General features: G+C 61.1%; 1 protein-coding gene across 2 annotated transcripts in view; it reads left to right on the forward strand.

The window, feature by feature from the left end:
* The first annotated feature begins 36 nt into the window (after positions 1–36).
* The window catches only part of PEMT (phosphatidylethanolamine N-methyltransferase), a 46,940-nt gene continuing 35,963 nt past the window's right edge, over positions 37–11,013 (forward strand). The window contains exons 1-2 of one of the 2 annotated variants that reach the window (XM_024753029.1): positions 37–243; positions 8,178–8,285. In XM_024753029.1, the coding sequence (XP_024608797.1) occupies positions 85–243; positions 8,178–8,285 (267 nt within the window). In that variant the 5' untranslated portion in view covers positions 37–84. The remainder of the gene's footprint in view (positions 244–8,177; positions 8,286–11,013) is intronic. The other variant, XM_024753039.1, reaches the window with a different exon arrangement.

An 11,013-nucleotide genomic window follows, 5' to 3' on the forward strand; every position in this document is an offset into this window, starting at 1 on the left:
GGGGACGGGGACTACATTTCCCAGAAGGCCGGGGAAGCGCGGTCACCGGGAAAGCGCCGCGTCCGGCGGCGCTTCCCGGGCGCGATGGGGCCGGTGCTGGCGGTTGGGGGCTTCCGTGAGGCCCGCACTTGGTCCCTGCAAGGCGGCCCGCGGCCGATGGGGCCGGGCCGGGCGGGGCCCATGCGCAGCTCGGTGGCGGCGCCCGACTGCTGCGGGGGCCTCGGCAACTTGGACTTCAGGAAGGTACCGACCGCGCCGGCAGCCGGGCCAGGAGGGGGGGTCGCTAGGGCTGCTGGGTCCGCGGCGGGCGGTGCCACCGCCTACGCCCGCGGGCGGTGCCGCCGTTACCAGGCAACGGGCGCGGGGCGGGGCCGCGGGTACGTGTGTGTGAGTGCGAGTGCGCGTGTACGCACCCGTAACCGCGCGTGGGAGTGCGTACATGTGTGCACCTACGGGATCGCTAGGCTCCGGGGAGGAGGCGCCCCGAGCTGAGACCGGAGGACAGGGCTCCTCCCGGGTGGACTGGCGGGGAGTTCGCGGCCTGCGGAGCCCCGCACGGGCCGGGCCGGGATGGGCCAGGCGGGACCTGGTTCTGAAGACCAGCCGGGCCCCTGGCCCCGGCCCTTAGAGTCTCCTCTGAGACAAGACATTAACCTTTTTGGCGTCAGCCACTCCCCGTGGAGCTCCCAAGAGGTCCCTGCCCGCGGCCGCCTTTTGTGGTCCATTCATTGGTACAGCCGGTACCGATCGAGAGCAGGTGTCCACTGAAGAAAAACGCACAACCTAATGGTTGCGAGTTGTGTTCTATTGGGGGCCTTACTGAGGACTCTAGCCCAGGAAAGAGCCTCTCAGTAGCTCTGAGGGGGAGCCAGGATATATAGGAGTTTTTGCTGGAAAAAAACCCACATCGAACATCAAAAGATTACTGCTAAACACAAAAAAGCAGACATCTTGTACATGATTTTAGCACTTTTCTATTTGTGGGAAGGTGCAAGAGTCTGGGCTCCTTGAAATTATTCCTCAGATCTGCATCTTAACTGCCTGGGGCCTGTCTCCTGTTTTTCTCCATCCTGAATCCCCCCTCAGGGTGCACTGTGGGGTTGGCAGCAGCAGCAGCCCATGGCTTGATGGGGGGCGACTTCCCTTGTTTACCGGAATGGCAGGCGGCATTCTTTGTCGGCTCTCACTGACCATTCACTCCACTGAGGCTGGAAACTGAAAATTCTCTGCCGGAGATAAAACTGGTCAATGTTTAGAAACTGGCTTGTGGGGAGGTGGGTTGAGATCCTGAGATAGCCGGTCCCCATCTGAGGAGGTGACCTCTGATCTGAGCCCTGAGTGATACGCCCTGGGGGGTGGGGGCCCAGGTGCTCTGGTGGGGGGCTGGCAGACCAAGGCCTTGAGGAGGAGTATTTGTTCAAGAACAAAGAGAAGCCTAGCCAAAGGGGACCCTCGGCATTGCCTGGCTTGGGGTGGATGTTTCATGGGTGAGACCTACGGGGGAAGGATGGGGCACCATTAACTGGAGGTGGGGAAGCCTTCGGGGCTTCTGGTGGAAATCAAGGGGGCAGTGGGCCCCGCTGCAGGGTTAGGGTCCTGCCCTGAGGTCTAGGCAAGGCTTGTGTTCTAGACCTAGCAGCGGGGGAGGGGGAGATTTCCTGGGTGTTGGGGGGAAGGTCTTTTCTGCCCTTCTTCCCTCCCCTGTGGGGCTGTGCGGTTGGAGCGATCTGGGAGCCTTTCAGGGGACAGGTCAGGGTGACCCTCGTTGGCTAACATTCCGCTTTTTCCACTGCAGCCCTTATTGGTGCAGTTAAGCCTCCTGTTGCCAACAACGCTGAACGTTACGTATTTGTCCTACTTGGCAGCCCTCCTCCCTCCTGTGAAAACCTCTGGTTTTGAGAGATGTCATCCTCGGGATGGTTTCTCTGCAGCCGGGCATCTGAGCTGCATGGTGGCAGTGGGTTGGCCCCGCGCCGTCCCTTGGCGGTAATATGTCACGCTGAGAATCGAAACTCGTCTAGTAGCCACAGTTGAAAAAGTAAGGGATCGGTGAATCACTTTTGACAATATATTTGACCCGATACGTAAAATACGTCATTTCATCACGTGGCACCGCACGTCCTCAGCAGCCGCACGTGTGCTGATGTGCAACCATGGGCACGGTGCCCTTGACCACTAGCTCCTGGGCCTGCTCCAGCTGGTGCAGAATCTGGGCTTTGTTTTGAGCTTAGAAAGTCCCCCCTTGGGCTGAGGCGCGTCCCCGCTGCAGCCTCGTCGACTGAGGCTCTCCCTGCCCTGGACCCAGCCAGGCTCCTCAGCTGGGCAGCTGAGTGAAGCTCGCTGGCCGGTGGGCGATGGAGCCGGACTGAAGGGCTCCAGTGGGGCCTCGGGGTGCCGGCTTCTTTGGGAGCACAGGCTGCCAGGGCACAGTCGGGGGGCCCCTTTCATGCCCATTTCCAGATGGTTCTCTAGCCCTTGTGAGCGATGGGTGGTGTAGGTGTCATGAGGGGCCCTTCAGTTACCTGCTCTGTAAAATGGGACCTTTGTCAGCTGTAAAGTGCAGCCCACCTGAGGGTGGGTGCTCTTCAGAAGGCAAGGCCGCTGTGTTCAGGCAGCGTCGAGACCATGCTGGGCGACAGGCCCTTTGGGCTGCACGGTCCCTGTTTGTGACTCATCTGTGCCCATTTGGGAGGCAAATCCCAGGGGCAGGTAGGAGCTGCCTTCCGGGGCGAGATGTTTGCCTGCTGCACTGAGTTGTTTTCCAAACTCTTATGGCGTTATCACATTAGTTAGAATAAACAGCAGGCCGTTTCTCTGGACGACTTACTGTGTGAAGTTCTCAAGGACGTAATTTTTGTCTTCAGTGTTTTTGAGTCAGAGTCCAGACCTTGGGCAAGTCACGTAAGCGGGCAGAACCTCGGTTTCTTCTCCTCTGTTGAGGTGATCGTGGGGCTTTACTCATCCGTCTGTCAGTATGGATGTTCTTTTCTTTTTTAAAACAAATATTTATTTATGTGTTTTGGCTACGTTGGGTCTTAGTTGTGGCACGCGGGATCTTCGTTATGTGGGATCTTTTCTTGTGGCACGTGGGCTTCTCTCTCTAATAGTGGTGTGTGGGCTCCAGAGTGCGTGGGCTCTGTCGTTGGCGGCACGCGGATTCTCTAGTTGAGGCACACAAACTCAGTAATTGTTGCGTGGGCTTTAGGTGCCCTGCAGCATGTGGGATCTTAGCTCCCTGGCCAGGGATCGAACCTGCATCCCCTGCATTGGAAGGCGGATTCTTTACCACTGGACCACCAGGGAAGTCCCTATTTGTGTTCTTTATTTTATTTTAATTTTTATTGTATTGTATTTATTTATTTATTTTGGCTGCATTGGGTCTTCGTTGCTGCGCGTGGGCTTTCTCTAGTTGCGGCGAGCGGTGGGGGGTACTCTTTGTTGCGGTGCGCGGGCTTCTCATGGCAGTGCCTTCTCTTGTTGCGGAGCACGGGCTCTAGGCGCGCGGGCTTCAGTAGTTGTGGCTCGCAGGCTCAGTAGTTGCGGCTCACGGGCTCTAGAGCGCAGGCTCGGTAGTTGTGGCGCAAGGGCTTGCTCCGTGGCATGTGGGATCTTCCCGGACCAGGGCTCGAACCCGTGTTCCCTGCATTGGCAGGTGGATTCTTAAGCACTGCGCCACCAGGGAAGCCCCCTACTGGTGGTCTTTAACAAGGATCTTTCTGGTATTGATTTCTAGTTTGATTCTGTTATGGTTCAAGAACATACATACTTTTTCTTTCTTTTTCTTTCATGTGCACTTGAGAGGGATGAGCCTTCTGCTGTTATGGGGGCTGGTGCTCTGGCCCACCTTGTCCTCACCGATTTTCTGCCTACCTGTTTTGGCTTCATGTGTTAGCCTCAGTTTTTTAGTCTGAAAATTGGGCATGTCTCACAGGGTTGTGGGCCGACTCAGTCACAGAGTAATAGTAAGTGAGCTTCCTGTATCATCTCACTTAATCCTCCTGACGGTCCCAGGAAGGAGGGGCCACCCCCGTCAAAGTTTACCCAGGTTCCCACAGGGCATCGGGCCCTGTCTCAGGACAGGCTCTGTTGCCTCTGCAAAGCCCTGGCCCAGGGCTCGGTCAGCTGGCTTCCTGTCACCACTGCCTTGGACACAGAACGGTTCCTTAGGTAAATAGCCCTAGGCACCAGCGTAGCAGGGCCTGTCCGGGGCCCCTGAGGGCAAATGTAGAGAGAGGTCTGCGGCTTACGGCCCCCCGCAGAGGAGAGGAGGCCCCAGACCCACTCCCAGGAAGGGCCCACCTTGCCCCATGGACGCGGGACCCCACGGGCCCTCAGAGCCTCGCGGCACATGGCCCAGGACAGGCTCACTGGAGGAAGGGTGTGAATAAACAGCTTCCTGGAAGGAGTCATGGATTCGGAACACTGGGGCAGCCACTGGCCGCTGTCTGTATCGTAGGAAAGCAGAGCCTTCAGGTGGTCTCCAGTGCTGTCTCGGCCCCCATCCCAGCATGTGGGCTGCACCCCTCGCTGGCTCTTCCTTAAGAAGGGAGCATTCCCCGAGGGCCCCTCCAGAGAGCATCTGTCTGTAGCGCTGGCATCAGGCGCACAGGGAGCACCCTCTGCCCCTTGTATCTTGGCACCTGTTTTCCCCTCTCAGCCCCCTGGGCGGAGATGGGTCATGGAGCTTCCTGTGGTCCGTCCCGGAGGGTGAGGGGGAGCCCCCAGCCCAGCCTGGATTATCCGCTGCCCAGAGACCTTCATCTGCGCCTGGTGCCCCCGCCATGAGGTCGTGGCCGCCTTAGTATAAAGCTTCTTTGTGGCCGCTCCTTCTTGGATGCGCCAGGCTCGGGGCTTGCAGCAGAAGTTTCCCGGTAGACGTCTCCTGAATCACCGAGAAGGCCCGGAGACGGAGGGTCCAGCTGGAGGCCCGCCCCGCTGCCCCCACCCCGTCCCCTTCCCCCGGCAGTGAGCGGTACGTGGGTCCCAGCTGCGGTCGATGTGACTTTGATTCCCTGGGCCCCTGCTGTTTGTTTGGATGTCACAATGTGACCCTGGGTGCTGTTGACCCTCGCACGGTGAGTGGCACGGGCTCTAGCCGCTGAGCCCCTCACGGGAGCACTGCCCGGGCAGCGGTAGGTAGCCCATCTCCTCTCTGTTCCAGCACCAGGACTTGGAGCCAGAGGGGGGCTCCATTGTTAGGGTTACCGGGAGCAGAAGGCCAGGACTTCGCTGCTTTAATCAGGCTGGGCAGAGGGTGGGTGGGCCCCGGTGGGCCCCTCCCCTTAGTCGAGGTTGCCCACAGGGGTACAGGGTGACGGGACGGGGGTCTGGGACCCTCCTGCTCTGCTCCTGCCTGACCCGGGAGGGCACCCTTTCCAGTGGGTTTTGGGGGTGACAGCAACCAGGACCGGACCTGCAGGCCTCTGGAGCGGGAAGCCAGGAGGGGGCCCTCTGCTGCCACCTGACTTGTCCGTCATTCTTTCCTGCTCGGTGGGCCCTTCTCTGGGCAACGCAAATCCCCCCTCAAGGTGACCGGATACTTCCTGGATGAGAGGTTGACCGAGGGCCCTGGGACCTGGGCGGGGGCCAAGGTTCCAGTTTTGACCAGTTCAGCCCTAACAGGGAGCCCGGGCCAGATGTCTGCTGCTGGCCACCTCAGCCAGTGTCACTGCTTAACCGCTCTGCCTCAGTTTCCCCTCCGCCTCTGCTCTCCTAAAGGCGAAGAAGCAGTCTCTCTCCCGCTCACTTGCCCGGCCTCCTTGGGAGTGTTCGGGACTTATCCTCACTCCAGTGCCTGAACCCGGAATCTGGAATCTGGAATCTGGAAGCGCTGGCCTGGCCTGGCCCCCTGGGGGCCTCTGGCTTGATTCTCTCTGAGCTGGCACGACAGCGGCGCTCGTCTTGCTGGGTGGTGGCCCAAGGTGAGGTGTGAGAACTTACATAGGTGCGCATTGGTCTCGTTGCAGGGGCTTAGCTCTCAGACCCCCAGAGTGGAGCCTCCCGGGGATGCTCAGTGTTTGCTGAATGACGAGCAGTGGAATTCTTAAAAATATCTGGAGCTTGGGGCTTCCCTGGTGGCGCAGCGGTTGAGAGCCCGCCTGCCGATGCTGCCGATGCAGGGGATGCGGGTTCGTGCCCCGGTCCGGGAGGATCCCACATGCTGCGGAGCGGCTGGGCCCGTGAACCATGACCGCTGAGCCTGCGCGTCCGGAGCCTGTGCTCCGCAGCGGGAGAGGCCACAACAGTGAGAGGCCCGCCTGCCGCAAAAAAAAAAAAAAGCAAAAGAAAAAATGGGAGTCTGGCTGACAATGACACCCTTGTCTGCAGAAATGCCATATCAACTCCCGTGGGAGTTGTTGCTGTCATAAGAGTCCGTAACTGGTGAGAAGCATGTTTTGTGGGCGGCCCTAAGCTGGATGTGGTGATTCAGTTGCCAGGCCGGGGCTGGGGGCCGTTGGCAGGAGGCGTGGCTTACGTACCAGGCTGCCCCCCAGCTCTGCACCCTGGGCACGGCTGGCCCGCCTGGAGTGGATTCCACACCCCCCCACCCCAAGCCAAGGCTTGTGACTTACCTTCCAGTTGAGACTTATTGTTATTCTGAATTGCATGTGGAGAGCTGCCATGAATTTCTAAAAAGAAAAAGAAAAATACAAAGAGTAATGCAGGGACTCAGTGAACACTGACCACGCAGAAGTCAGCAGCGTGTCACGGTTTTTAAAGGGAGAACTCAGCATTAGAGGCATCCAGCTGTTTCCTCCTCTTGTCCCTAGAGGCAGGGACTCTGTCCCCAGGGACATCTGGGCCACGTCTGGAGCCATTTTCTCTTGTCACAGCTGGGGAGGACGGCCGGCATGGAGTGGGTGGGGGCCACAAAGAGTGACCGGCCGGAGGGTCGACAGCGTGGAGGTGGGGAGACCCGCCCCGGTCACAGGGGGCAATGAATCTGGGGCTCAAAGCTGGCCCTCTGCACATACGGGAGGGGCACTCAGCGCTGTGTGGTGGGTACAGGGTGCTCTGGGCTTCTGCAGCGTCCTTGTCCATTTGACATGTGTTTGAGAACATGGCAGTTTGACACAGACCTGGTCTGTTTCAGTTCCCTGGTTTAGCTGCTTTGGGGACAGCGCATCTGGTTTACCCGAGCCCCCAGCGTGCACACCTGTTCCATGCTTGCCGATAGGAACAGCTGTGCACTGTGTGTGAGCTCTCGGGGCAGATGCCAGGGTTTGGAACCCCCATACCCAGGAGCGCCGGTCCAGGGGCTGCCGATAGGAACAGCTGTGCACTGTGTGTGAGCTCTCGGGGCAGATGCCAGGGTTTGGAACCCCCATACCCAGGAGCGCCGGTCCAGGGGCTGCCGATAGGAACAGCTGTGCACTGTGTGTGAGCTCTCGGGGCAGGTGCCGGGGTTTGGAACCCCCATACCCAGGAGCGCCGGTCCAGGGGCTGCCGATAGGAACAGCTGTGCACTGTGTGTGAGCTCTCGGGGCAGGTGCCGGGGTTGGGAGCCCCCATACCCAGGAGCGCCGGTCCAGGGGCTGCCGATAGGAACAGCTGTGCACTGTGTGTGAGCTCTCGGGGCAGGTGCCGGGGTTGGGAGCCCCCATACCCAGGAGCGCCGGTCCAGGGGCTGCCGATAGGAACAGCTGTGCACTGTGTGTGAGCTCTCGGGGCAGGTGCCAGGGTTTGGAACCCCCATACTCAGGAGCGCCGGCCCAGGGGCTGGGAAGAGTTCATCTGCATTTTCCTGGGTCTCGGAGGCTGAGCATCTTCACACGGATGTCGGCCCCTCGGGTTGTCTCTGGGGCCTCTGAACACCTCTGTTGTGTCCTGGTCACCCTGGTGATGCAGACACGGGTCCCGGCGGGGTCACTGCCCCGCCAGCGTGCTGGACACTCATCCTCAGAGCTGCTGGTTTCCTCTCTGTGCTTCCGCCGCTGGCTCGGCCGCTCTCCAACAGGCACGACACGGCCGGTTGGGTTTCGGCTTTTATCTTCCATTTTATGAGATTACATTGTAGTAACCTTTGCTGGACTTGGACGTGCCCAAGCCTCCTGACCTGTTCCTGGAGGGGAACTTTGTTTCCAAGTTCTGGGGCTTGTCACTCGCTCCCGTGTCTGTCCACGTGGGGCGGGGCAGGGCAGGCAGGTCTCCCGCTGACGCTGGCTCTGTCCCTGCAGGCAGACCTCTGCGTTATGACCCGGCTGCTGGGCTACGTGGACCCCTCAGAACCCCACTTTGTGGCTGCAGTCCTCACCATCGCTTTCAATCCGCTTTTCTGGAACGTGGTAAGTGCCCCAGGACAGGCTGTGCAGAGGGATGGATGGACGGACGGGTGGCTCTTCCCTCTGCTCGTCTGTCTCTGGCCAGCATGGGAGATTGTCCTGCTTCCCCATCGAGGTCGGCACCCAGGGAGGACGTGGACCGGGGAAGTCCCTCACCGCGGGGTCCCACGACATCTTGGCCTCAGCAGACAGCAGGTCCCTGCGGGGCTTTGCTCCCCTCCTGCCACACACACAGGGCAGCCGCCTTCTTAGGAGCCCCCCGCAGCAGGTGTGCTCCATAAACATCATCACTTTTCCTAATCGAGGCTTCCTGCAGGGTCATCTGCAGCCCTCGGGCTGAGGGGTGCTGGGGGCAGGAAGGAGCTGACAGCAAGTGAAACGGGAGGCAGGTCTGCGCCCAGGTCTTCTGTGGGTGCGGGGCCGCGAGGAGGCTGGGGGCCTGGGGGGCTGGCCGGGTGGGAGGTAGAGGGGAGTGGGCTCTGAGCAGTCCCTCCTGCCAGCCCTTCTCGGAGACATCCCTCCCCTGTCAGGATGTGGGGGAAGAAGCCCTTGGGGTTTCTGGGCTGCTGTCCAGCACCTCTGGTGGGCTGGAAGGGGCGGTAGACGTGCTCCCTGGGCCGCCCCCCCGAGGCGTCTGCCGATGCAGAGCGTGGACGTCCTGTGCTCACCTCGAGGGCGGCCTGCTGAACGAGCTGGGCTCGGCGTCAGCACACGCCGTTCCGAGCTGTCTTCCTCTCGGGTGGCCGCTCGGTCCCCGGGGCAGAACGGACCTGTTTGCATCTGGTTGACGAGTTAGGTCTTTTCTTCATCTGGGGAGAGCGGGGTGGGGGCAGGGTGCTCATCTCAAAGAGGCTGCAGTCAACACGCCGTCCCTCCCGACAGACCGACTGGTCTCCTGTCCGGGATGGACACACGGCCTTTTTCATACGCCCCGCTGGTTTCCTGTGCCGCTGTAACAAATGACCACAGACTGGGGACTTTAGAACAGCAGGAATATATTTTCCCCTGGCTCTGGGGGCCAGAAACCTGAAACCAGTACTGGTCAAGATCCAGGTGCGGGCAGGGCTGTCCGTCCCCCAGCTCCAGGGGAGGGTCCCCTCCAGGAGAGCCGGCTCCAGTCCTCAAGGCCAGCATCTTCCCCCCACCTGCCTCCCTCCTATAAGGAAACAGGGAGGGGGGGGGACAGCAGTCAGGGCCCCGCCGACCCAGGACAACTCCCATCTCAAGACCCTGAACGCAAGCTAAGCCCCCTCTTTGCTGGGCAGGCAACCTCCACCAGTTCTGAGGTCAGGACGTGGACATCATTTAAGCCTGATTTTCAGCTGTCACACCCTTTACCCTTCATTGTCTGGTGCTGCGGGAGGGGAAGGTGCACTGGGTGGGACGCGGGGAGGGTGGGGGGAGAGCAGAATCACCGTGGGGCGGGCGAAGCGCGGGCCACCCCAGCTATGGCTGGGGCCTGTGTCAGGTCAGGGCCACTCAGGCAGGAGGGACCAAAGCTCCCCAGGAGGCCTGAAGATGTTTCCCCACAAAGCGAGCTCCGGTCCCCCGCTCCCCAGAGCTCCTCCGTCCCCTCAGGCCCCCTCCCGCCGAGGCTGCGCGGCCTCTCACCTGGCCGTGGGTCTGTATGCTTTAGCTTCCTGCGTAACACACCTGTCATCTAGTGAGTGAGCTGGTTTCCAGAGACCTGCGACAGGTAGAGAGTGTTGGAATTGAGCTGAATTGTAGCACACCCGGCTGATGTCAGCATTGTTCGGACGTGTGGGGAAGACCCTCCCGTGGAAATTGGTGCAGAAGGGGGCTGGAGGCGAGGGCTGTGGGGAGCTCAGACCTGCCCCAGGGCCTCCAGGTGGAGCCAGGTTTGGGGAGTGGCTGCCCGGGGCTGGACCGCAGCTCTTGGGGCATCTCTGGACGCGCTGCCCTGCCTGCCCACCTGGCGCCAGCACCCCTGTTGCTGTGCCCGCAGGGGGCCTCCTGCCCTCTCTCGTGGGGTGTCCCTGACCCCGTCTCTGCCATGACCCCCTCTTCTTCACTCACTCACCCCACAAGTGCTCTTGGGGAGCCCGCTGTTGGGGTGCTGAGTGGCCCGCGGGGGCGGGGGGATGAGCCCACGAGATGCACGGATGGGTTAATGTTGGGAAGAATAAGTGCTGCAGAGGGACCAGCTGGGGCGTTTCCTTTGTCACCTGTGTCGCTGTCTGGCGCAGAATCTCCTCAGTGCCAGGACCTTGTGTCCGGTGCTCGGCCGCGCCTGGGCACGTCCAGACCCCGCAGAGAGCTCGCTCTTTGGCCCTGGCCCACACTTCCCCGACATGCTCCCTCCCCCACCTGCAGGAGAAGGCCGCCCTGTGCCAGGGCCTGGACCAGCCTGCCCTCCTTGCTCGCGGTTGCCCACGCCCCGCCCCCGTCCCCCTGCTCAGCGCGGCCCCACCAGCCGCTCCTCTCCACCTTCCGCTCGTGCTCTCACCCCGCAAACACAGGGCCAGGGATCGCCCCGCACCCCGCCTTCTAGGACGAAGTGTGAGCGGTATGGCTGACCCGCTTTATCCCTGGGTGTCCCGCGTTCCCAGAGCCTTTCGTCCTGCTAGGTCACCTGGTCTGCAGGGAGACGCACCTCCCCAGAAAGGGGGGCGCTCCCCATGCGCCTTGGGGGGCCCTGGCACAGGGGCGTTCTGCCGGCTGAGTCCTGGCGGCCGCGGGCTCTCGAGGGAGCGGGGGCAGCAGGACGGTA

This window comes from Neophocaena asiaeorientalis, unplaced genomic scaffold (assembly GCF_003031525.2).
Source record: "Neophocaena asiaeorientalis asiaeorientalis breed wild unplaced genomic scaffold, Neophocaena_asiaeorientalis_V1.1 scaffold540, whole genome shotgun sequence".
NCBI lineage: Eukaryota > Metazoa > Chordata > Mammalia > Artiodactyla > Phocoenidae > Neophocaena > Neophocaena asiaeorientalis.